Source organism: Panthera pardus, unplaced genomic scaffold (assembly GCF_024362965.1).
Source record: "Panthera pardus isolate Hobbes unplaced genomic scaffold, ASM2436296v1 HiC_scaffold_25, whole genome shotgun sequence".
NCBI lineage: Eukaryota > Metazoa > Chordata > Mammalia > Carnivora > Felidae > Panthera > Panthera pardus.
Genome location: NW_026526821.1, coordinates 5786115 through 5811822, shown reverse-complemented (window position 1 = coordinate 5811822; position 25708 = coordinate 5786115). Strand labels below are relative to the sequence as shown.

General features: G+C 63.1%; 1 protein-coding gene across 1 annotated transcript; it reads left to right on the top strand.

The window, feature by feature from the left end:
* Positions 1 to 7061: 7061 nt before the first annotated feature.
* RBM38 (RNA binding motif protein 38) lies at positions 7062 to 22714 on the top strand. The gene is made up of 4 exons (XM_019426458.2): positions 7062 to 7472; positions 8281 to 8404; positions 8883 to 8937; positions 21417 to 22714. The coding sequence occupies exons 1-4, from the start codon at positions 7236 to 7238 to the stop codon at positions 21718 to 21720; spliced, it is 720 nt and encodes a 239-aa protein (XP_019282003.1). The 5' UTR covers positions 7062 to 7235; the 3' UTR covers positions 21721 to 22714.
* Positions 22715 to 25708: the final 2994 nt, after the last annotated feature.

Here is a 25708-nt window from a genome sequence, read left to right as displayed (position 1 = left end):
GGCCGCTGCTTTCCGAGCTACCGCGCGTGGCCAAAGGGGCTTTGCCGCTGTGACCAGGGCTCTGGGCCTTGAGATGGGGCGATTATGCCGGTGATGGGGGGGACCATCTTCCACTCAGCAGCTGGAAGACGGGGGCAGAGGGAGAGCCCACCCGGCAGCCGGCTTGGAAGATGAGGGAAGGGGTCACCGGCCAAGGAAGGCGGCAGTCTCCAGAAGCCGAAAAGGGGCAAGGAGACGGATGTATCCCCTAGAGCCTCCGGAAGGAGCCAGACCTGCCGACACCTCGACTCTGGCCCATGAGACCCCTCTTGGGCTCCGACCTCCAGAGTAAGCAGAATGCGAGAATAAATCTGTGTCACCCGAAGCCACGAAGTGTGCAGAACTCGTTCCCACGACCGAAGGAACTGACGCAGAGCAGCTCTTCCCTGGGGCCCCCACACCCACCCGGCCCGTGGACAGAATTCAGGGCCCGTGAACTTGGCGAGGGAAGAAGTCTCCTCGGCAGAGTCCGACCGACGCGGACGAGCCGTGGACGCAGGCCACAGGCCGTGCAGCCTCAGCAGCCGCCGTGACCCCGAACCTGAGCGGCTCTGAGCCACACGCACAGCACGGGTGTCCCGGCCATTTTGCCGGGTCGTCCACAACGTTGGCATCGTCCAAGCCACCGCTCGTTCTTGGTACTTTGCGCATCAATGGAAGGGCACACACGTTCGTGTATCACTGCTCATTTGTAAACACGTTAATAGCGTTTTTTGAATGTGCTTGTTTTCCGTGACATTTCTAGCCATTTTGTTGTTTGGAACCATCTATCGGAGGAGAGGCCTCAGGTCCTGGCAGACTGCAGGGGGAGGGGGGAGGCCCAGGCCCACACAGAAGGGAGGGCCCCTGAGAGGGGACACGGCTGGGGGAAGCGGGGAGGGGGGCCTTTCTGTACTGGGGGGGTGGGGCGGGAGGGCATCTCGAACAAAGGGATTTGGGACTCTGTCCCACAGGCAACGGGAGTCGCCGAAGGAGCACGTGTGGGAGGGCTGACAAGGTCCCCACCTCCCCACCTGGCCCAGACTGCTGCTGTGTCGGCTGGAAACTGAGGGGTGCTGGTAAAAAACCGAAAACTGCAGGAGTTTGCGTTTACTGAGCGCCTACTCGGTATGAGTTTGACCTCAGCACTTTCTGTGTGTCCCGGCCCCGCAGGAGCCCCACGAGGAAGCTGCTACCATCAGGTCCATTTCATAGCCGAGGAAACTGAGGCCCGGGGAGGTGGCTGCCGGCAGGCTTGCGATGGGTGCGATGGGCACCGCTCACGAACGTAGGGCCGGCTCCTCCTGGCCTGCCCTCTGCTCTCTCCTCACAGCCCTGCCACTGCCTTTGCGAAGAACACGGGGTGGCTTTTTACCACCTGACGAGGAGAAGCAGAAAGGAGCCTTGCAAACCTGAAAACGGCAGGTAGATGGGGCTCCGCTAACGCGTCAAAGTCTGCGGGCCTCAAGTCGCCCGCGCTTCCTTTTCGATTTGCTGTGTTGATGTTTTCTTTCAGGGTTCCTCAGGCCTCTGGTTGGGGGTAGGGTGGGTGCAGGTGGCCTGCACGCTTCTACCTTGCAGCCTGGCATTGAGACGAGGGGCAACCTTGGCTTGGATCCGCAGAAAGCCTGAGTTGCTTGGGTCTCCATTAGAATAGACAGGCTTCGGGGTTCCCCCCCCCCCCCAACACCTCCAATCCCAGTCTTCTGTTCATTCATTCGTGTGTTTGCTCACTCAGTCGGCATACATTTATTAAAGGATTTTTTTTTTAAGTAAATAAACTTATTTTGAGAGAGAGAGAGAGAGAGAGAGAGAGAGAGAGAGAGAATGAATGAGCAGGCTCCGGGCGCTCAGGGCGGAGCCTGACGCGGGGCTCGAACTCATGAACCCTGAGATCATGACCTGATCTGAAATCAGGAGTCAGACGCTCAACTGACTGAGCCAGCCAGGCGCCCCCCTCAGCACACATTTATCATGTGCTTTCCATGTGCCGGGCCCTGGGCACGTGGCAGTGAACAAAGCAGCCAGCAGCCTCTTGGAGGTGACCTCTAGTGGGGAGACCGCCAGTCCATAGAGAGGCAAATGCAGGTGTAGGACGGCGTGGGGCAGGGACACGGGCTTCTGAGGGATTCTAGAAGAGAGGCCTGGATGCAGCCTGAGTCCCAGGCTCTGGGAGCATCCAGCTCAGCGGCCACTGATCCAAACGCCGGGCTGACCGCGTTCCGGGATGGACAGAAAACTAAAGATAGATCTGAGTCGATCCTCGGGCTGCATCCAGATGGTGCCTCCGAGATGCAGGTGGGGATGGTGAGGTCCTAGCCTGGCTGTCGCTGTGGAAAAGAGCCCAGGCTCCGGCGACACCTGGGAGGGGCGCAGGGAAGGCGGCTGCCGGTTCTGTTCCCAGTAGGGGTTGGGCAGTGAGGACGGGAATGGACATAAACCGGTGGTGTTTTAAGCAGAAGAATCCTTTCTTGGATCCCCACCTTTCCCGGCTGAGCAGCTGAAGCCCAGGGAGGCACAGGGCGGCTTCTCAGGCCTGGGGCCTGGAATGACACCCAGGAGTCCCAGGACCCCCGCGTGGCTCTGAAGACGGTTCTGAGACCCGAGCGTGACAAACTGTGTGATTCCACCTGCTCAGGGCTCTGTCCTCCTCCTCTCTCCAATCGCGTTAGTGTCCCAGGGCTGCCGCAGCAAAGGAGCACACGCTGGGTGGCTGAGGACAATAGAAGGTTATTCTCTCGTGGTTCTGGAGCCAGAGGTCCAGACTCAAGGTGGCGGCAGGACTTGTACTCCCTCCGAGTGCACGAAGAAGGGAGAATCGGTTCCACACGTGCCTTTCTCGTCACTTCTGGTGCTTCCAGGGATCATGGCGCTCCTTAGCCTGTGCGTATATCTCTTCATTCTCCGCCACTGTTGTCACACGGCCTTCTCCCTGCGCCTTCACATGGGCTTCCTGTAAGGACAGTAGTCACGGTATTAGGCCCCATACGAATCCGATGTGACTGTCTCTTACATCGATTAGATTGCGAAAACCTTCCCTCCAAATCAGGTCACACTCGTGGGCAAGAGGGGTTAGGACTTGGACATATTTTGGGGGAGACACAATTCAACCCGTGACAAGCGCACACACCCAGGCACGGTCTCAGACAAGGGCCAGTGTTTCCAGACCTGAAAGTCTGGGCCTTCCCCCTAAGACTTCCACATAATCACTTCCCTTAACCTCTCTGAGGTCTCACCTGCCCAGCCCTCAAAGTGGGGAGACAAATCTTCCTTAAATGCTGTGGGGGGAATAAAAGGGCATCATGGATTGGCCATCGTTCACTTGGTGGCCCTGGGGAAGCCACTCTGAGCCTCAGTGCCCACTGCCTTGAAACTGGGTGTACCTACATATGACAAAGGCTGTTTTGAGGTTAAATCATCTACATTTTTTAAAATTTATTTTTGAGAGAGAGAGAGAGAGAGAGAGAGTGAGAGCAAGGGAGGGGCAGAGAGAGAGAGAGAGAGAGAGAGAGAGAGAGACAGAATCCAAAGCAGGCCCTAGGCTCTGAGCTGTCAGTGCAGAGCCCGACATGGGGCTTGAACCCACGAACCATGAGATTGTGACCTGAGCCGAAGTCAGACGTTTCACTGACTGAGCCACCCAGGCACCCCAAGGTTAAATCATCTAATAGGAAGTCACCTAGCCAAGGACCTGACCCCAAACAGGTATGCCAGGACAAATGACCTTTATCATTCGTGGTGTGTGAAGATCGACCACATAAAAGTGCCCAGTACTCGTTAGGTATGGGGCACCTGGGTGGCTCAGTTGGTTGAGTCTGACTTTGGCTCAGATCGGAATCTCATAGTTCATGAGTTCAAGCCCTGCATTGGGTTGTCAGCACAGAGCCCACTTTGGATCCTCTGTCCCTTCTCTCTTTGCCCCTCCCCCACTGTGCTCTCTGTCTCAAAAATAAACATTAAAAATTTTTTAAAAAACATATGGGGGGGGGGGCGCCTTGGTGGCTCAGTTGGTTAAGCGGCCGATTTCAGCTCAGGTCATGATCTCACCATTCGTGAGTTCAAGCCCCTTGTCCTGTCCTGTGCTGACAGCTCGGAGCCTGGAGCCAGCTTTGGATTCTGTGTCTCCCTCTCTCTCGGCCCCTCCCCTGCTCACCCTCTGTCTCTCTCTCTCTTGCTGCCTCAAAAATAAATAAAAACTAAACAAAAAAATACATATTGGATAAACGTTAGTCGCTCTGAGCCTTTTCATTCTGTTCTCTCTGTTCCCTGTCCTCCAGTGGCTCTGGCTTTTACCAATTCCCACAGGCCTTCCCTGACTCTAAAGAACGGTTATCTCTTGGCCATCTCTCGCCTGCTCTTTGCTCCCTTCTCACAGCCTAACCAGAAAAATTTACCTGAATATAAAACCTAATATTCACCATTCATTCATTCGCCCTCTCTCTACTCCGCCTGAAATGCAAGCTCTTAGGGCGGTGGTGGGTCCTTAGGTTGGGCTCCTATTTGCAGTGGGAAAGTGCGGCCACCCCATTGCAGAGAGGTCGAGGATGCGGAAGCATAAGGGGGCACAGCATGAACGAGTGAACGAAACCCCACCCGGGCAAGCGCCCGGTAAGACACACATGGCCCCCGGCCCCCCGGCCCCTTCCGGGGCCGGGCAGGAGCGCGAGGTGCACGCAGCCAGCCCGCCTGGCCCGGGGTGCACAAACGCCCCGCCGGAGCCCCGCGCTTTCCCCTTTTCGGAGCCTGTGTCCCCGCCCTGGCTCGGGACCCCAGGCCCCCGCAGAGCCAGCACGTGCTAGACAGACGCCAGCCGCCCCGCGTGCAACTGCGCTCCCGTCCTGCGTCCTCCCGGTTTTGTCCGGCGGGGCTCCGCGAGCGCGGGGGGGGGGGGGGGGGGGGGGGGGGGGGGGCGGGGCCGCGCGCGGGAGGGCGGGGCCGCGCGCGGGCGGCTCTGGGACTTGTAGGCGGGACGCCCGGGCGGCTTGCGCCGCTGGGAAAGGCACCGCCCACCCCGCCGGAGCCCCTCGTGGCCACTGCCAGGGCGGCCTCAGAGAGGCCTTGTGTGTCACGGAAGGGGAAACTGAGACCCGGGGAAGGGACTCAGCTTGCCCGAGACCACGTGGCCGGGCAGTGGCCGCCTTCCCTGGCCTCCAGGAAAAAATCTAGGCCACCCTTGAATCAAAGTTTCCAAAGGGCTCTCTTAAAAGTGCCCCTTGTCTGGTGGAGAATTCTCCTCACCTCCATTCCGTCGTGCATTCAGTCAACAAACATTTCCCGAGGGCCCTCTGCTTGCCAGGCCTTACGGCTGGAGCAAAACATCCAGGGGCCCGCCCACCTAGCAGGAGAAAGAGGCTGTAAATGAGCAGGTGGGCAGGGGTTCGGGAAACAGGAGTACATTGAACGAATTAAAAAAAAACAGGATAGGGGTGCTTGCGTGAGTTAGTCGGGTGAGGGTCCCATTTCGGCTCAGGTCATGATCTCAAGTGTGGGTTCCAGCCCCGCGCTGGTCTCTGTGCTGACAGCTGGGAGCCTGGAGCCTGCTTTTGAGTCTGTGTCTCCCTCTTTCTCTGCCCCTCCCCTGCTTATGCTCTGTCTCTCAGAAAATAAAACGTTAAAACACACACACAACACACACACACACACACACACAGGGCAAGATAAAGGGCAAGTGATGAGGCAAAGGCCCCAAAGGAGGCAGGAGTGTGTCTCAGGTGCTGCAGGAACGTGTGCGAAAGGACAAGGGAGGAATTAGTTGGGACGGAGAAGTGTGTGTTTCGGGGAGACCTGCTGAAAATTGAGGGCTCCCCTCCCAGCTTAAGGGGCCTGGAGCAGAGAGGCTTGAGGGAAGAAGGCGAGGTCAGGGTCCAGGGACTTGAGACAGTCTGTCTGGGCCTGGAGTCAAGCACCCTAGGCGCCCGGCGAAATTAGGGAACACGACTCGCCCCGCCCCCCAGCCCACCAGGTGCCACTCCCAGACCCCCAGGCCCCACCTGTATCCCACTGTCCCAGAGGAGGCCATAGGGTCAGGGCCAGGAGTGACCTCACTTGGAGCTGTCACCACAGCTGTGCTGGGACAGCAGAGGATCTGAGGTGCCCAGAGTCGGCCTCTGCACCAAGGTGTGACCCACCAGTGGGGGATGTTGGTGCCAGGGCCAGCTTCCAGGGCCCCAAGCTCAGAAAGGCCCCACGTTTGGTTTACTGCTCTCCTGTTCGTTGAAATTCCTCACAACTCTGAACAAGTTCTTGTAGCCCGTCCTGCCTGGTGTGGAGCACACAGAGGCTCCGGGATGGCCTGTTTCCATGGCTGGGGACAAGGACAGAGAGACAGGACTGCCCTCAGCTTGCATTTCCCCCACGGTCGCCCACCTACAGGGAGGAATCCCTGCTATCAGCTGGAAGAGGCCAGAACAACTTCCTCTGCCCAGTCACCTCCTCCAGGGGGGTCTCTGGGACCACTCTGGACCCTCCCGGATTGCAGATCCCTGGCTTATGTCCCTCCGGGTTGTCCACTGTATTTTTAGCGCTGACTTGTCTTATTCGTAGAGGCTCCACGGAGCTAGGGCGTAAGTTCTGTGCGTCCCTGCAGCCCCCATCCTGGAGTGTCGCATGAAACGCCCTGAAAAATATTCATCGAGTGAATCCTATGTGCATGTAAAACAAGAATCATTTCAGCTTTTAATACATGTTGCTGTATCCCATCTCACCCTGGCTCAATAAACATGCTGATCGTCGCTGACTCTAACTCACTAGACCCCTGCGGGCACGCAGAGGGCCCCCCCCCCCTCCCCCCCGGGCCGGCAGGGCCGGCAGGGCCGGCGGGGACACGACCCTGCTCACTCAGGCTCGCGTGCGCGCCCCGCCCCAAGTCTTCCCCGCCCGCCCGGCGCCGCGGGGCGCGGCCGGGACTACGCTTCCCGGCAGGCCCCGCGCGCCCGGGGCGGGGCGGGGCCGCGGCTGGGGCGTGGCTGCGGCGGACTAGGGGCGGAGCCGCTTACAAAGCCCGGGGGCGGGCGCCGGGGCGCAGAGTGCCCGCAGCGCCGGCAGGAGCGGAGCGCAGCGCAGCGCAGCGCGGCGAGGCGCACTCGGTGGGAGCGGCCCGCCAGTGGACGGGCCCGGCGGCTGGACCGGTGCCGCTGCTGTCCTGCTCGCTCTCCGCCGCCGCCCATGAGCGCGGCGCCGCGCGGCCCGGGTCCGTAGGCGGCGGGGCGCCCCCCCCCATGCTGCTGCAGCCCGCGCCGTGCGCCCCGAGCGCGGGCTTCCCGCGGCCCCCGGCCGCCTCCGGCGCCATGCACGGCTCGCAGAAGGACACCACGTTCACCAAGATCTTCGTGGGCGGCCTGCCCTACCACACCACCGACGCCTCGCTCAGGAAGTATTTCGAGGGCTTCGGGGACATCGAGGAGGCCGTGGTCATCACCGACCGCCAGACGGGCAAGTCTCGCGGCTACGGCTTCGTAAGTGGCCCCGCGGCCGGGCGCGCACCCCGCCCCGCACTTACCGCGCCGGGGGCGCCGAGTCCACCGGCGGGCGCACGCCCAGCTGCCCCGGCACCTGCTGCCCCCTCCTGGGCTCGGGGGCGGAGGTTCACGCTCCAGCCCGTCCCGCCGCCGCCGCTACTCGGCCGCGGCTCCCTGCCCCCACCCCACTCCTTGGTTAAAAGGGAGAGCCGCTGTGTTCAATTAGCGCTTCGGAGTTTGTGGCGAGATTCTGGGGACAGTCGGCTTACTCCCAGGACTTCCTGGAGCAACAAGCGAGCAGAAGGGGCTTCACCTCAGGGCGCTTTGGAGGCCTTTAGCACCCCCTCCCCTCCAGGATTTTACAAGAGTTCCTTTAAACGCCCAGAACAAACGGCTTAAGTAAAAAAAGAAAAAAAAACGGTTTGAAGGCACGTCTCCTACTTTCCTTCTAACCGGTGTCCCCCAACCCCTCCCACGAGGAAATTCGCACCCCCGCAGGCAGGCAGGACAAGCTCGGGGCCCCTGCCTTCCTTGGGGAGGAAAGGGGGAAGTTCCTTGTCTCCCCTGGGGATCATTTCTGTCGGTAAAGCTAGGTTTCCCAGCACATGAACTTGGATGGAGGAACTGGAATCCAGGGGCACCTTTGCAGGAGGGCCCCATGGTGGGGGTGGGGGGTGGGGACTGGGTCAGAGGTTCTGAATAACTGGCCCCCCAGGGAGGGGGAAATGAGTGCCTCTTGCCGGAGCAGAGGGCTCTGCTCCTCCCACCGGTAAGGGAAACCCCTGATGCATCTGTGTTCCTCTAGGTGACCATGGCCGACCGGGCGGCGGCAGAGAGAGCTTGCAAAGACCCGAACCCCAACATCGATGGCCGCAAGGCCAACGTGAACCTGGCGTATCTGGGTGCCAAGCCGAGGAGCCTCCAGACGGGTGAGAGCCTGTGTTTTCCTTTCCTGGCTCGTCTTGATTGCTATATTCAGTGTTGGTATCTGTGGGGTGGAAAGGGCCCCCCCCTTCCCCAGCCCTGCCCCAGGAGTGGCCGTCAGCTATCATGTGCTTGCAGAGCTGTCCCTGGGCAGTCATCCCCTAGCCTGGGAGCTGGACCCCGTCGTCCAGGTGCATGTGCCAGCGGGACAGGGCGAGGAGGGCGCATCAGCCAGTTGTCAGCCGTCCGCCAGGGAAGGAGGAAGTTGTTCCCTGGGGCTGGCGATCAAGGGGACAGACACCCAGAGGCCGCTGTTACCCTTCTCCGTTGGCTTTCTTAGGCAGGGAGCTTCGGGATTTGTGGGAAGGTGGCCTGGGAGTGTAGAGGAAGCTAGTTATCTATCCCTTCCGATGGGGGAGGGCACGGCTGTGTGCTTCTGCTCCCTTGGGTGAGGCTGAGCCCCTACGTGGCCTCTCGTTTCAGGCTTTGCCATTGGAGTACAGCAGCTGCACCCCACTTTGATCCAACGGACTTACGGGTGAGTGGACACTGTTGGCTGGGGAGGCCGGGGGGGTGAGCAGACCTGGCCAAGCAGGCCCCGGGCGCCCCTTGGCCCGAGGGAGTCTTTCATCCGAGGACCGCCAGCCCCACGGGATGCCCTTTGCATCTACCTTTCCGTGTTTGCGAACCGTCGCCGTCTCCGATCTTCCATAAACCTGATTGCCTTCGGAGGGCGGGGAGGCAGGGCCAGCCGGGAGGACGGAGAGAAGGCCGAGAGCGTTCCTCCGGTCCTGCCAGAGACCACGGAGGCTGCCGGAGCCTGGTTTCAAGTCTTGGCTTCCCTGTGACCAGTTGCGTGACCTCTGGCAGCCTACACAGCCGTCTGTCCCTCAGTTTCCCCAGCTCCCTCTGTGGAATGGGGATGGTAGCGGCCTCTCTGAGCTCTGCGAGCGGAGACCTCGGGAGGGGCCTGTGGGGAGGGAGGGCAGGGAACGCTCCGGAAGTGCTGCCCGTGCTCTGTGGGCCCGGCGGCTGCGTTCTTCTCAGGGTGCCGGGTGACCCGCTCTGGTGCCTGACAGATGGTGCCAGCAGGCCACTGCCATCCGGGGTCTGGTATTTAGGAAAGCTGCAGCAGGTGAGACGGGACCGGGGCCAGCTGTCCAGCCCCAGTGGGCCCGGCCTGTGGGCCTTTTGTCCGACGTGCTGTGGTTCAGCGCATCCCACCCTTGCCTGGCTTTTTTTTTTTTTTTTTTTTTAAAGTTCTAATAAGTCCCGGCAGCTGCTTGTGGAAGGACACACACACTTCAGGGGCACAAAGGAGCCTGCCATGCAGTGTGACTTCCCAGCCCCGTGATCGATGCTGGCTGTGCGTCCTAGTGCCGGCAGCGTGTCGACGGGGGTGGGGTGTGCTCCTGGGGGTGGCGAGGGCGGTGAGAACACAGACAGCCCCTTTTAGAACGTTGGTGCCTCTCAAGCTGTCAGAACCAAATCCCAGGCTCTGGATTTTGTGCTTCAAGCTGCGTGTGTGCGTGTGTGTGTGTGTGTGTGTGTGTGTGTGTGCGCGTGCGTGTGTGTGTGTGTGTGTGTCTCACGTGCATGTGTCTGCCCTAGAAAGAGGCACAGTTCGAGGAACCACCTGGCTTCCCTGGCAGGGCTGGGAGCTGGGCTCGGGTGGACCGGGCAGGTCACCCAGATGGCTGAGGAGTTGTTGCGTGCCCACGATCTGGGGGTGTTCGCCCGGACACGCGGCGTCTGTGTCTGCTTGGTGGCCTTGGCGTGGATTGGCATGCGTGGGAGCCCAGCTCTCAGTCTGTTCTCCTGGGAGGGAGCCCGGGGGCGGCCGGGAGCTGGTGCTTCTGGGTTTCCTTCTCGCCCTGGCATCTGCTTCATAAATGTGTGGAGCCGTCTGGGGAGGTATTTGGGGACATCTGCCGTCATCCGAAGTTCTTCCTGCTTGGGGTCCAGGTCACGTGAGGAGGGCATTCCTCATCTTCCGTAGCCTTGGCGCTGTTCCCCAGGTGTGTCCCAGGCGGCCAGGGGCAGGGCCTGGAGCAGGGGCCAGCTGCACAGAACCGGGGGTGGAGGGGGGCGGGCATCAGCGGCTCTGTCCTGCTTACCATGTAGCAGCTCCTACCCCGAGCACGTTTGAGCTCTTTTCGGATCCGCTGCCGCTGCCTCCAGGACTCCAGTCACCGTCAGGACTTGGCCCCTGGAGCCTGCACACCTGGGTTCAAACCCTGGTTCTGCCACATTCCAGCCGGGTCCGCTTGGCAGATGGCAGGTGGCGTCTTCTTCCTGAGCGTTCGGTTTCCTCGTCTGTGACTTCCTTGACGGAAATAGTGACCTCTTCACATACGGTGCCGGCACGCGGGACCGGGTGCTCTGTGCCCCTGCCCCCCATCCTCTCCTGTCCTCGCAGCAGCCTTCTGAGGTTGGGGCTGATGTTACCTTCGCTTCCTAGATGAAGAAACTGAGGCGAAGAGCGGTTAACAGTCCGTCGGGGTGACCTAAGTGACGTGACTTAAACCGGGCCACTGGCTCCGAGCCCACACTCAGCCGCTGCTCTCTGGGGTGGGCGGGTAGGAAGGGTGCCCCAGCCTTTCCCCTCACGGTCCCTTGAGCGCCACCCACGTGAGGGTGGTTGGGGGTCGGCGCAGATCTTACCGCCGTGCGTTCCCGACTTCAGGTGACCGTGTCTTGTAACTAAATCTCTGGCTGGCATCTAATACCTGTGACAACGAAGAGGCCTCGGGCTCTTCTTGTTGGTTGCCAGGGGGCGGAGACCCAGGCGGGGACAAGGGGTCAGAGGGAGCGTCCAGGTCTTCGTTGCCAGCGGCCGGTGGCCCAAAGCTTCTCAGGGTCCCGCCGCCTCCCACCAGGCCCCGCTGAGGTCCGGGGTGGCGGGAGGGGCCCCTGGGGGTGCTCTCCCAGCGAGGCAGGGCCGGGCTGGCCCCGGGTCAGCTGCCTTCCCCCAGTGCCCCTCGGTTGGGAGAGTTGGGCCGTCAGCGTCCCTTTTGTCTTTTGTCTCTGCAAACGAGAACAATCGGGCGGGAGCGCGGCTGGCCTGACTCAGCAGTCAGTGTTGTGTGCTGCGGGCTGGCAGTGAGGCTGGGCCTGCGCCGGCCGAGGGCACGGTGGGAGCCAGGGCTGGGCAGCTCGGCCTTTTCAACCAGTTAACCCCTCTCCTGCCTGGCCGAACTTCCCCTGGACTTCCTGGCTCCGATCCTATGCCTTGCACAGGTCTAAAGGTTGCACGGCCCCACCTTTGGGCAAGGCCACTGCGGAATCCTCGCCTGTGGGGCCATAAGCATCGGCGTGGGAGATTCGCCAAAGAATTTCTTAACAAGTTACACTTTTTGCTTGGATTCCCTGGCTCTCGGGTTTTTTTTTTTTTTTTTTTAAGGGGGATGGGGTCTTTCAGGACCTAACTTGGGCTGTGCATTCCTGTCATGTAACTATGTGTGGGGCCAAGGCCTGAGGTTTGGAGAATCCTTCCTTGGCAGGTGACCAGTGACTTAACCATGAGAGGACATGACCAAGGCCATAGACCATCCAGTTGAGCATCTCTTGGCCGACCCCCCCGGGTGGGACAGTCAGCAGCCTGCAGGCGGGAAAGTTCCAAGTGGTCTGGAGAGGGCACATGTCCGGGCAGAGCTTTGAGCCTTGTCTGGAAGGGACCTCCTGGTGTCAGAGGGTATATGTCCAGGGCTAGACCTAAGACCTGCCAGGGTCTGAGGTTTGTCCTGGGCCTGGCTGTACTTGGAACCTCTCCTTGGGTTATTTTTGAAGGGCCAGCTGCTTCTCTGGGCACAGCCCCCGTCCCTTTTCTTAAGGGGGCCTTGCTGGGGCCTTCACATCCATTCACCGCAAGTCCTGTTCTGTGGCCAGGGTGAGACCGGGCCCCAGGTCCCACACAGCAGGGTCATCCTTCATCCTGTGTTGGAGCCAGGATCCCAGGGTCTGCCTGGGCTCATCTCCCCAGAGATGACCAGGATGGAGACCAGGATGCGGGGCTGACTTGAGCACTGAGTGGGTGCCTTTGTGCAGAGCCGGTGGGTCGGGGGCCTGGCCCACAGAGAGACTTGTATTTGTCAGGGACCCAGCTCCTAGCAGCCCTCCGACAAGGCCTGTTGCCCGAGCTGCCCGTGCAGGCACCGGGTGAGGAGAAACTTGTCTGAGCTCACGCACTGTGGGGCCGGGGGCCCGATTTGGTGGCTGCAGTACTCTCCTTCCTTCCACGAGGCCCCAACACCTCTCTCTGGCCAGCTCTTGAACAAATCCGAGCCAGACACCCCAGGACTGACACCCACTATGGGACCCTCTTGGGGCGGTACATGCCTTGTGGGTCCAGGGACGCCTACGCTCTCTGGGCAGGCCCCTGCTGTCCCTGCCATCACCAGGCCCCAGGTGTGTGCACGCCGAGGGGCCTGAGCCCAGTACCTGGGTCACCAGGGGTGGGGGGGGGGGGCGGTTTCCATGGGGACCGCAGCCGTGGGAAGGCCATCAGACGACACACTGGGACACACCCCCAAAAACCGCCGAAACCTGACCAGGACCTCCAGCCTGGTTAATAGCACCGTGCCAGCATCAGGTGCCCGGTTTTGGTCGCATGCTGGGTTGTGTAAGACGTCACCCACTGGGGGACGCGGCAGGAGGGCACCCAGGACCTCCCTGTGCTGTTTTTGCAACTCCTCGGGATTCTCCCGCTGTTTCCTGATACGAAGTAGATTAAAGGCTGGGCGGGGCAGGGGTGGTGAGTCGCAGAGCTTGGCTTCGGGGGCTGGGGGGGGGGCGGGCGTGGGATCAGCACCTTTGGGGGGGGCACAGCAGGAAGTGAGGTCAGAGCGGGAGGCCGTGGGGGCTGGGAGGAAGCTGGTGCCTGCTCCCCGCTGTGGCGTCACGTGGCTTGTTTTTACTTTCAGGGTGCCTGGGGTGGCCCTGCTCCCCACACCGTAGCTTCCTGTTTGGCACTGGAGCGAGGCGTGGGCCGGCGCGTGGCCCTCCCGGTGGGCCGCCCGTGCACACCTGTTGTTTGTCCCCGTCTGCCGTAACAGAAACCAGCCTCCGGGGTGGCTCTTGGGTTCCTCTCAAGGATGAGCTCCTCGCTCTGGCCCGCTGCCCTGGCAGCCTGAGGGCCGGAGAGCCTCGTCCAGAAGCCCGGAGCCGAGGGACAGAGGCCTGGCCACAGACGGGCCTGCGGGTGTCTGAACCACCCCCAAGGGTGTGCCCTGGGGCGGGAGGAGCAGGGGGAACGGGGCGGGAGGGCTCCTGGGTGGCCCAGCCGGCCCCCTTGCGTTGCCGTGGCCAGAGCAGTGGGCCGAGAGCCCGGAGGCGCTTTTCCGTGGCCTGTGTGTGTGTGTGATCCCTTGTCGTCGTGACTTTTCCTCCTTGAGCCTCAGTTTCCCCACCTCCCATGTGAACGCGACGAGGGCTCAGCAGAGCATTCGTGCTCCCGACCCTTCCCACGTGGGTGGAAGCAGGAAGCCGGGCATTCGTTCGGCCCGTTTGTTCAGCAGATGTTTGCCAGCTCTGTGGCAGGCCGCGCACGCCGTCCCGGATCGTAGCTGCAGAGTGGCCTGCAGCCTGGCGGCAGCATGGGCAGGCCCGGTGGCGGTAGGCGCTGTGGGGGGAGGGGCGGCCGGGCCAGGGACGCCAGCGTGAGCCGGGGGAGGAAGTGGGGGAGTTGGGGGGCCCAGGGGCGCATTTAGATCGTATTCCGAGTGACGCGGGACTGAGGTGGGCCCTGCGTGGCTGAGGGCCGGGTCACTGGTGTCTTTGCAGCATCCCCTTGGCTGCTGTGTGGCCCGTGCGGTGGAGGCCGTGGTCCCCACGCAGCTGGGGTGGCCGCTGGCTCGGGCCAGGGTGAGCAGCTGTGGGATCCCGAATACGATACATTTTAAAGAATGTGTGACGGAGGAGCCTGAGAAGATTCCAGAGGTTTGGGCTGAGCACGTGGAAGGCCGGATAGGCCTGGAGGAGAGGGCGCAGGTGTGGGTCGAGGTTTGGACAAGTTCGGGGGAGGCCTGGCAGCGTCCCACCGAGGCACGTCTTACCTGCTTTGTGCCGCCGCCCCACTCCTGCCTGCTGTCTGGCGGCCCCAGGGAGCATTCACGTCCCCCCTCCGGGGATTCCCAGCCCCGGACCTGCTTTTCTGCCTGCGCTGGCGTCCCACTCCGCGCCCCTTCCTTCCAGAAGCCTGCAGTTGCGCCCCCGGTGGCTGCCTGGGTCCCCAGCACGGCTGGCGAAAACCTCCAGGGAGCAGAAAAAGTGAAACGGGCTCATTTGCCTTTTTTGTTCTTACTTTTGGGGGTGGCTTTGCTTTCAGAAAACGAGTCCCCCGAGGCTGTAGTGATTCCTTTTAGCGGAGTTTTGCTTTGAGTGTGTGCAGCAGTCAGCCGCCTCTCCAACTGGGCCACTCAGGCTCCCGAGACCTCTGTCTCCTGAAGGGGCCTCTGGGAACGCAGCAGAGGCCCTGTTGGGCTCTGTGGCTGGCACCGTTAGTTTACAGATGGGGAAACTGAGGCCAGAGAGGGCTGAGGGACTTGGACAGGCATGGCCAGGGTCCAGACTCAGGGCTCTTGCCCCTGAACCTCCGCTGGGCCAAGTCCGCTGGGGTGCCCTTGGCCGTGCCTTGGGTCCCGGCAGACTTCGCGGCTCCCCCATGTGCCGTCAGGAAGCCACGAGCCCCCGGTCCTGTAGGTCATGGTCACGCCTGGTCGGAGCAAGCCTGGTGAGCATCGGGCCACCTGACCTTTAGGTTCTGACCGTGGGCCCAGCTGTCCTGCTGGCTGGTCCGGTTTTCCCTCCAGGGTTCCTGGTCTGCTCTCCCTGGGGCTGGGGCCAGGTGGCCGTGAGCGGGAGGACCTTCTGTGCGTCCCGGCCGCCTTGGGGGCTCTCCCTTGTCGTCCCTCAGGCCCGAGGAGGTCATTGGTGCTGCCACGCTCTCTGGGGCGCGCAGAGCGTTAAATCCTCACGCAGCCCTAGCGGTGAGGGTGACCTCACTCACCCGACAGAGGCAGCGCTGACACAGCCCGGCACCTGGCGAGGACCAGAGCCAGCCTTGAACCGAGCCGCCAGGTTCCGCCCCCCCCACTTGCGAGCAGGGCCCCGTCCGGCAATAGCTGTTTCCAGCTGGGCTGCTTCCTTTGCCTTCTAAAGGGCTGCAGCTTCTATCCCAGGACCCAGGCAGCATGCCCAAGGGAGGCTCCTTTGCGCTCTGGGTGCCGGCGATCCCGCGGCCTGCCCGAGGCCCTCCGCACTCGACAGATGGTGTGCCAGGTGCTCGGGACCCGGCGGTCGGCACCAAGTGCCCGCCCTCGGGGGGCTTACATTTTCATCGAGAAAACAGAACGGAAAGTAAATGACGGGTCTCAGGTCGTAAGAAGGAAATAAAGCCGGGGGTGGGTGGGATGTGGTGGCGTTGACCTGGGGGTTGGTCGGGGAAGGCCTCTGAGGAGGTGAGGCTGGAGGTTGGGGAAGAAGCCTGCACGCAGAGGGAATAGCCGCTGTAAGGGCCCGTTGCTGGAGGTGCCCGTTGCGTCCGGGGAGCAGGGTGGTGAGAGTAGGGACAGTGGGTAGAGAGGAGTTGCAGGGGGAGTTGAGGCTTGGCTGTGTGGGAAGCCATAGGGGGAGCGGTGTGGTTCTGGGGAGGGTGGAGGCCGCTGGAGGGTTCTGATCCTGGGGGTGGGCTGGTCTCTTGGATTCTTTTTTTTTTTTTTTTTTTTTTAAGTTTACGTATTTGGGGAAGGAGAGAGAGAGCGAGAGAGCGCAGAGCCTGACACAGGGCTCGACCTCTGAAACCAGGAGATCACGACCTGAGCCAGGATCAAGAGTCAGACACTTAGCCAAGGAGCCCCGTCTTGGATGTTTTTAAGATGACCCTCTGGTCACCGGATGGGGGCAGAAGCAGGCACAGAGGACCTGCTTCGACGGGGTGTGGTAGATGGAGGCTTGACTGACCGGGGGAGGTGGGCGGGGTGTGGAGAACAGACACAGTTGGGGGACTGGGAGGAGGGGAGCGGGGGGGGGCCTGGGCCGCAGCGGAGGGAGAGTGGGCAGGACCGTCCTCCCGGGGGCTCCTGCCCTGGTGGCAGACCAGCCTTCGCCCGCAGAGTGTTGTGCGGCCTGTGGCCTTTTCAGAGGTCTGAAGGTCGAGCACGTGGAGGCTGGTGGCGCCCCAGCCTTTCTGGGGAGGGGGTGGGGTGGCAAGGAACGTGCGGGGCACGCGGGCCCTGCCCCCGTTGCCCCCTGGCCAGGGCCTCCTGTTCCTGCCGTGTGTGCGGGCCTGGGGAGGGGGGCGCCGGGCTGCGCTCAGGCAGGTTTGGCTGGGCTTGCTTTCTCCCCCGGCAGCTCAGTGGGGTCCCCGTGGGCGCATGTGCACACACCCCTGCAGCTCTGCCCCTCCGTCCCCACCCGGCCTCCTTCCCGGCGCCCGCCGGGCCGGGGCATCGGGCCCCGAGGGCGGTCAAGAGCCAAGCGTGCGTGCCCTTCGCTTTGTAGTCTGCCCCGCGGCAGGGTCCGCACATGAGGGGTGTGACTCTGGAGGAGTCTCCACGGTGGGCCGTCCCGTGCCTTGTGGGGGATTGGCGGCCTCCCTGGACTCCACCCACCAGGGTGGCACCCAGAAATGTCCCAGGCGTGGCCCGGTGTCCCTCGGAGGGGCAGTGTCGCCCTGGCTGAGGTCACCGTTCTGGCGGGGGGTCCTGGTCCTCCCCGCAGGCCCTGAGGTCAGCCTCTGCAAATCCACATGCAGAGCCGAGGGGCGGCCGTGCTGGAGGGAAACTGCCTGGGGCGTGTGCCCTGTGTCCTGGGGCTTTGTGGCTCCCTCTGACTCTTGGCCCCACTGTGCGGCAGGACCCCCCCCCCCCCCCCCCCGTTCCTTCTTTTCCTTTTGATCGCAGTCTGGGGTGCACACACCTGTTGGGGGTCCAGTCTCTGTGGATCCACTGAGCAGCTTGGATGCCGGGCCTTGGACTGGGACTGCCCTGCCACCTGGATGGCCTCTTGAGACCCAAGCTGGCCCCCAACGGGGGCCCCCGGTCACAGGCTCCAGCCAGCAGCCAGTCCTTGTGGGCTCAGGTAGCAGGCAGCGTATGGACAAGGAGGCAAGACTCTGCCACTGCGGGTGACCCAGTACCTCTTGTGGCTTTAAAATGCGTTGTGGGTGATCTCGGACTTTTTGCATAGAGTGGGGGCGGGGCAGAGCGCTCAAGGGAAGCAGGTGAGTGGACGCAGGTGGGCGGTATCCTGGGGTGTCAGGGACTGGGTGTCTCCCTTCCTCCCCAGCCTGAGACAGTTACTCCCTCACCCGTGGAGGCTGGGACAGAGGTCTGGTCCTGACAGCGGAGAGTGCAGAACCTGGTAGATGTGACCACTGCCTCATCCGGCTGGACCTTGGGGAAATACGGCCAGAGCCCTGTTTGTCCGTCTTACCTACTTACGTGTGTATTTATTAAGTTTATTTTGAGAGAGAGGACACGTGCTCGAGAGCGGGGAGGGGCAGAGAGAGGGAGAGGATTCCAAGCAGGCTCCGCACTCTGACCCGGGGTCTCAGTCTCACGAACCGTGAGATCACGATCTGAGCCGAAGTCAAGAGTCAGACGCTCAATCGACTGAGGCGCCCGAAACCTGTCATTTTTGCGGCCCTGGATCCTTCTGCTGTGTGGACAGGGTGAGGCCCGGGTCTAGGCAGTGGCTCTGAGTGTGGGTGTGTATCAGGATCCCTGGGGGCCTGTCACCCCTTCTGACCCCTCTGTCTGCAGGGGATTTGCCTTTTTGGCAAATGCTTCGGGGGTGTCTAAGGCAGGGGCGTCCCTGCCCATGTTTGGAGAAGTTCTGGGCTGCAGGCTTCCAGAGCCTCAAAGTGAGAGATGTTCCCGAGGCTCCAGGAGCCAGGTGGGGGCTCTCGTGGTGCCAGGGACGTCCCGGTGGGTGCTGCACCAAGGTACGCTTCATCGTGCCCCCGTTTTGCTCCTTTCCCGGGCAGCGTCCTGACTGCGGGAGCCCCTTGACCTTCTCAGCGGAGAACCTGTTCCCCGTGAGCTGTTGTTCCATCAACACGCTGTGTGCCCGGCTCGTTCCAGAGCTAGGCCTCGGGCGAGGCCCTGGGGGTCGGGGCAGAGCCCTCCCCATGGCTCACAGGAGATGCAGGGGAGATGAGGGCTCCAGGGGGTCGCTGGCAGGTACAGACCCGGGTAGGGATGGCCTTGAGCGTCGGAGGTGCTGCAGGGCACGGCTGGGACGGGACAGCAGCTGAGGTGGGACAGCAGCCCCCAGGGATGTGGTCTCAAAGCGACAGCCTGGCACCCTTGCCCGGCTCCTCCCGCGCACACGCTGGCTCCAGCCTCAGTCTTTGCCTTGGCTGGTCCCCCACGGCCAGCTCTGTCTTACCCTCGGGGCTCAGGGCAGCTGCTCTCTCCTCCGAGAAGCCTACCCTGATCACTCCCCGCAGTCCCGCCTCCGGGTCATGGGTTGGTATGTTTGTGTGTCTGTCCGCCCCGCTGGAATCTGAGCTGCGGGGGCCGTATCCTGGCCCCGGCAGACGGGAGATCGCTGTTGCCCTTTTCAGGAGACCGAGCAGGATTCGAACCCAGGCCTGGCTCTGTTCAAGGCTCTGGTTTCCATGGGGGGAGGAAGGAGGTGGTCGGCGGAGGCTCCTGGAATGGGGGCGGTGGAGGGCGATGGGCGCTGTGGCCCGGAGCCAGAGCACGGGGATCCCGGCGGAAGCTGCCCGGGCACACGCGGCAGAGGGTGGGGGTGGGGAGGCACGGCCGCCGCCGGCCTGCGTGTGTTGCTGCGGGAACACTGGGGCGCTGCCGCTGGGAGGGCGGCGGGGAGGGCAGCGCGGTCGGCGCTGGGGGCCCCCCCCCCCGGCAGGTGTGCCCCAGACTCCCGCCCGCTTTGCTGCCAGATCGTCGCAGCCCTGCGCGCCGTGCCCTCGCGGGCGGCCCACTCCGCAGCGGGATTTGTCTCTCGCAAAGGACGGGTCACCGAACATCTGAACATCTGAAACCGAACAGCTGTTTTCAGACCTTAAGTGTGTTCACAGCCGTGTGCAGACGCACGCTCTGCCTGACCCAGAACTTGTCCATCAGCCCGGCCCGGCCCCGCCCCCTGCCGGAGCCCCTGGCGCTTCGCCCCAGCTTCCTCCGGGCTTGCCCGTCGTTTCCTGTCGGGGGAGTGGCCTTCTGGGTCTGGCGTCCTTTGCCCAGCACGTCCTCGGGGCTCATCCACGCCGTGGCACGTGTCAGTCCCCGTCGCCGCGTGGCGAGACCCCCTTGGTTTGTCCCACCGTGGGGGGCGCTTGGCCCCCGTGAATATCGCCCCTTCTCCCTGGTTATGCCAGGAACCCATCTGCCCTGTAACGACCCGCGGAGCCCTCCGCCGGCCCCCGGCCCCTGCCTGTGCGCTCAGGGCGTCGTGCGTAGGACGTCTGTTCTCGGACCCGTAAAAAACGGCAGCTTCCTACGTCCTACGGCCCGCCTCGCTCATCCTCAGCCACCTTGGCCCGCGTGGAAATACGCATCTGGCTGCTTTAGCATCAGTGATATCCCAGCATAAACAGCATCTCGGGTCCGCTGCTCGGTTTCCTCCCGGCAGCGTGGAGGGCAGTGGCGTGGGGTCGAGCACAATTCGCCTGGTCTCACTGCCACCGCGTGTGGTGCGTCTGGAGGGACATCGCATGCCGCTGCGGCCCCTGCAGGTGACCCTCTGGCGTTCTCGGGCTTGTCGCCGATCCTGTGGGTGCTGCCGCGGTGTCCGCCCCGGCTGAGTGTCGGAGAACGGGGCGCCCTGTTCTTTCCGAGCAGCTTCTCTTTGGAGCAGGGCCCCACCCCACAGGTGCAGGAGGGAGTTGGGTCCCGCGTGCCCCGTGCTGGTGCGAGAAGAGGGGGAGGAGAGACTGATGCCCGTGGCCGGGCCGTCTGCCCCGATGGGGCTGCCGGGTACCTGACGTGGAGCAGACGGGCCGCGAGGCCCCGAGAGGCCCAGCCACTTGCCCGGGGCCGCCCGGCGCCTGGTTGGCCGAGCGGGCCCACACCGATACCGCCTTTCTGTGCCCCCGTCTCCCCACCCGTGACACGTGGGACTCATCCCGGGCGTGCGGTGACGGCTTTGCACATTAGCCTGCGGCATGGGACAGACGCGTGGGTCAGGAGGGTCCCCTCACTTTATCGCCGTGGGGCCTTGGCCGAGCCACTGACCCCCTGGGCTCCATTCTCTGTCGTGAAACAAGATGGTGACGTGAAGGGCACCCTGAGCGCGCGTCCGACCAGGCACCGCGTGAAGGTGTTTCGGTTTCGGACCCGGCTCCGTGGGCGCCGGGCGTGGTCGGTGGCCTTGCTCCCAGGGCTTCTCGTCCTCTTTGTCTTCACTGCTGTCTTTCGTGCCTCACTCCTGCAGTCCTCACTCGGTGAGGCTCGCCGAGCTGCCGTGGGCTGGGCTCTGGGCTGTCGGTGACCAGGGCAAAGCTCCGGAGCTGGGGAGGAGGACGGGACAGCGCAGAGTGTCCCCCGGTGGTGGCGGCTTGCTGGGGAGACGAACAGGGAGGCGGAGGGCCGGGTGTGACCTGGCAGTCACACGGGGACCTGAGTTCAGAAGGCCCACGCTAGACTTGATGCTCTGCTGTCACCGTCTGAAACTTTTAAATCCTTTTCAAACCTGGGCCCCCCAAATCACTGGCCCTGTGGGGGGCCTCGTGGGGGGATGGCTGGAGTGCAGAGCGTTGGGTTGGGCTGGGGGGGGGGGTGCCTGGGAAGGGCTCACTGGGAAGGGGGGCTCTGGAGAGCCGGGGAACGTGTGTTACGGGCAGTGGGAACAGTCAGGGCAAACGGTCAGTGCAAAGGCCCTGTGGTAGGAGCACGGCTGGTGTGTTCCAGGAAGATGCGTTGTTGCCATACCCATCTGACTGACGAGCGGTCCTCGGGAGCGGGGACACAGCATCACCCAGCCCCTCCACTCCGGAGCCAGCTTTCCACCGCCCCGTCCCCTGACCCAGACCTTCTGTGTTTGGCCCCGCAGGCTGACCCCCCACTACATCTATCCACAAGCCATCGTCCAGCCCAGCGTGGTGATCCCGGCCGCCCCGGTCCCGTCGCTGTCCTCCCCCTACATCGAATACACGCCAGCCAGCCCGGCCTACGCCCAGTACCCGCCGGCCACTTTTGACCAGTACCCTTACGCCGCCTCGCCCGCCACGGCCGCCAGCTTCGTGGGCTACGGCTACCCGGCCGCCGTGCCTCAGGCCCTCTCGGCCGCGGCCCCCGCGGGCGCCACGTTCGTGCAGTACCAGCCTCCGCAGCTGCAGCCCGACAGGATGCAGTGAGGGCCGTTCCCGCCCCTGGCGTCACGGCCCCGTCGGCCACACGCCGGGCAAGCGGCCGGCCGGGCTTCGGGGTGCGCGCCCGCACACGTACCTCCGGAGGCCCCGCGGGAGCCCCGCCTGACCCCCGATGGGCCGGAGACCGCTTCTCTTGAAATCCAGGACCCGCCGCGTCTTGAGGGAGGACTTCGGGGAAAAGGGACGGCCGAGCGCTCTTCGAAGACACAACCCAGACCTCGCACACACCGCCAGCCTTCCGCCTTCCCCTTCTCCTGCCCCTCCCCGCACCCCAGGCGCCCACGGCCCTGTCCCCACCGCACCTGGCCGGGGCCCTCCCCCCCCCTCCCCCACCCCCCACCCCTCCCCGCGGACCGGCTGCCCTTCGCCCCGCTCGGAGATGCCTTACTCCGGGGAAGCCCGAGAGGCCCGCCGAAGCGGGCGGTGAGCCGTGGTGGAAGGTGCGGGGGGCCCGTCTGCCCCCCGGACTCGCACTTTCTAGACCACAGCCCGCCCCACGCTGGCGACGGGGAGCCGGCCGACATCCCCTTCTGTCGGGCTGCAACGTTTTTCTTATCGTCCTTGTTTTGCTACTAAGATGATTTCAGAAGCGTAGTCTATTTTTTCAACGGGAACTCCCACCACCAAGAATCCAGAACCTATTTTTGACTTTGAGAGACTCACTTTTTGGCTCCGCCCAAGGCGACGGTGGCGGTATTTCCGCGCGGTGAAGCATCTGCCGGCCCCGGGAGCCCCTCGGAGGGTGGGCGTCTCCAGGCAGGTCTCTCTGGGCGACGGGCAGCCACCAAGGGCAGGAGGGAGTGTGGCCCGAGGTGATGCTGGCCGAGGGGCCGGAGCGCACCGACCTTCCCGGCCCGCGAGTGGGTGGGGCTCCGAGTGCAGGACCACCCGGCCTTGCCCGCCCCCCTCCCTCGTGGCGTCACCTGCTGTGTACCAGCTGGGGCCCTGGGATTGAGCAGAGACACGTCCCGCCTCCTGGCGGGGGCCTCGGTCTGGGGGCGGGGTGGGGGGTGGGGCGAGAGAGGTGCCCCCAGGCGGGGGGGGGGGGGGGTGCTCCCCGACAGAGCACCATGGGCCGTGCGGTGGCCCCCACTCAGAGGAAGGGGGGAGTGAGCCGAGGGGCAGCCTCGTGGAGGAGACCCGTGGGAGGGTTTGGGGAGGGCGGGCCGCCAAGTTGGGGGGCGCTGGGGGTATTCCTTCGGACCTACCTCAGGGAAGTGGTGGCCTCAGGGGGCTGACCGACGTGGGCAAGCACTTTGCGGCGCGCCTGGTACAGAGTCAAAGCCCAGAAAATAAAGGTAGCTAATATTATAATAATATTTTTATTAGAACGTTCTGATTATAAAAATAAAACTTGTTTTCTTTAAAGAAAAACTTGGTCTGTAATTTTTCTCTTGCACGGGAGCCTCCGGCATCGCTGCCCCCCCCCCCACCGCCCTCCCCCCCCTCCCCCCCTCTCCCCTGCCACGGTGATCACTTGGTGTCACAGCTTGGGAGCCGGGCATTTTAGTCAAGTGTTTGCTGAGCACCTGCCTGCACTGGCCTCTGGGCATCCAGAGTGACCGGACACACGGGGTCCTGTTACCACCCCCTTTCCACGAACTAGGGAAGGAGCTGATGCCCCCCCCCCCCCCCCCCCCGCCCCATGCCCTGGGTGTCTGCTCCCCTGCAGTCTGCTTAAAACCCAGGGGAGGGCTGACTGGGTTCCGCATAGGTGACGAGCTGTGTGTAGCGTCCTGGGAATGGTGTCAGGGGCCGGCGTGGTGGTTTGAGTGGTGGCTCCCCGGAACCCCGTGGGATGGGGGGACCTGTCCCCAGGAGAAGGGAAGTGCTTCTAGAAGAACCTGAGTGAGGACTGCTGAGAGGAGAGAACATCAGGTGTGTGGGCCAGCTGCCCTAGGGGATGCTGGGAGGCAGGCAGGGTGCGAGGTCAAGGAAGGGAAGTCTTGGTCTGGGGTTGAGGGGGCCCAGCCCAGGGCTAGTTCTGGCATTTCCCAGAACTCTGCTGAAGCCACAGCTCCATGCTGGAGAAATCACGGGGGACTCACGGAGGAAGCGTTCCGCCTGGAAAGAGGATGAAGTCATTCACTCCAAGGAACCTGTGCTGGTCAGAGGCAAAGCACTGAAGAGAGTCCTAAAGCAGACACGATGCTATCCCATTGGGGTTTATAATCTAGTGAGGGTGACCTAACAAGCCTACAAATGGGATAATTTTGGATACCGCTGAGCCCTGTGAAGCAGGTGTCACAGGGTGCTGGAGAATGGCTGGGTTCTAGGCAGACAGCAGCAAGTGCAAAGGCCCTGGGGTAGGATGCATGGAAAAGAAGGCCAGTGTGGCCGGAGGAGACGAAGTTTAGGGTAGTGATGGAACCGGAACTGAGGGAACTGGGGAAACCCAGGGGCGGTCCTGCTCTGGCCTGCCGTCTGGGGAGGGATAGCAGCGTGCACACGTGACCCGACAAGCTTAGCACGGTGTGGTCTGATGGATGCTGTCAGCGGAGAGGCCCCTGAGCCTGGGAGGGGGTGGACACCACAGCTGGGCTGCAGGGGATGGAGGGGCTCCTGGGGAGCTAGTGGGAAGGGAATGGGCACCCTGGTGAGGGGGCCGGTTTGAGCTAAGGCTTGGAGGTCTCGGGTGGGGCCTCCTTTGGGCCGGATGCACTCCAGGCACCAGGCTTATCCTCCCCGGATCCCGCAGAGCAGAGTCGGGCCCCATAACGTGCAATCCGTCCCCATCCTGTCATCTGGCCCAGACGTCACCTCCCCCTCTGGCCAGAGATTCCAGCTGCTGTCAACTCCTCTCTCTCCCTCACCTTCACGTCTAACCCGTTGCCGGGTCCGACGTTTCCACCAGCAAAGCCTATCAGGAATCTGCCCCCAACCCAGGCACCATCCCCTCTTGTCCTGGACCCTCGCCGTGGGCCCTTGGCTGCTTCTGTCCTCGTCTTCCCGCGGTCCGTGTTCCACATGCAGCCGCAGGGGTCCCGGTCACCAAAAGAGAGGTCACGTCTCCCAGCTCAGAGCCCTGTGTGGCTCCCCTTGTCCTGGGAGTAAAAGCCGGTGCTGTGAGGCCCATACTGGCCTCCTCGCTGTTCGCCGGACACACCAGTCACAGCGTACCACGGGCCCTTTGCACGTGCTGTTGAGTCCTGCAGCTTCTACCGGCCGAGTCCCTCCTTCAGCTCTCAGCCCAAAAGTTTAAGTTCAGGGAAACTGAAGCTTGCAAGCATCACCTGATCCGGCTGGTGATGAGTGGGCATCAGAGATTTCTGGCAGGAGTTTTGGGACCGTCCATTCGGGGTGGAGTGTCTGGGGTGGTCCTGAGCCAGGAGAGGCCGGACCAGGAGGGGAACAGAGGGAGAGACGGAGACCAGTCACGGCAGTGCTCACAGGGAGTGGGGCAGGAGGAAGCGTGGTGAGCTGAGAAGTTGCTCGAGGCTGGATCTGGCCCCAGAACCCACCGACTGCTCCCCTGGTCGCCCTTGGCTTTGAAGTGACATGGGGTCACCCCGACAGGAGGAGGGGGCTTGGCCAGGGCCACCCCCTCTGCACCATCCCTGGTGGTCCCCCCAGGGGCCTCCTGGGGCCTTTTCCAGCTACTTTGACTTGGAGATTTACAAATTCCCTTTGTCTGTGGTGCGGGACCCCGGCCTCTGCCCAGGGAAGAGTCGGGGTTCCCAGGGTCGAGTCAGGTGCGATCCTGCCGGGCGTGTTGGCTTTTCTTAGGGGACCCGGGCCTTCCCCTCCCCCGGCCTGCCGGGTCTTGCTTTGCCAACACTGGCTAGGGGTCGGGGAGGTCAGCGTGGGGCTCCCAGCTCAGAGACACTTGCTGCAGCTGATAAGGGCTTGGGGGCCGGGAGGGGGTTGCGGGCGCTGCCAGGCTTATCTGGAGGGCCATCCGCTGCCAGCCCATTTCCTGTCGCTAATCAGCCGGTGGCAGCCTCGGGGACCGGCCTCGGAGCCCCGAAAACAC

Coding starts and splice junctions, on each gene's coding strand:
- RBM38 (XM_019426458.2), top strand. CDS start 7,236: ATGCTGCTGCAGCCCGCGCCGTGCGCCCCGAGCGCGGGCTTCCCGCGG. Junction 8,405..8,882: donor GCCGAGGAGCCTCCAGACGG/GTGAGAGCCTGT, acceptor CTCTCGTTTCAG/GCTTTGCCATTGGAGTACAG. Junction 8,938..21,416: donor TTGATCCAACGGACTTACGG/GTGAGTGGACAC, acceptor TTGGCCCCGCAG/GCTGACCCCCCACTACATCT.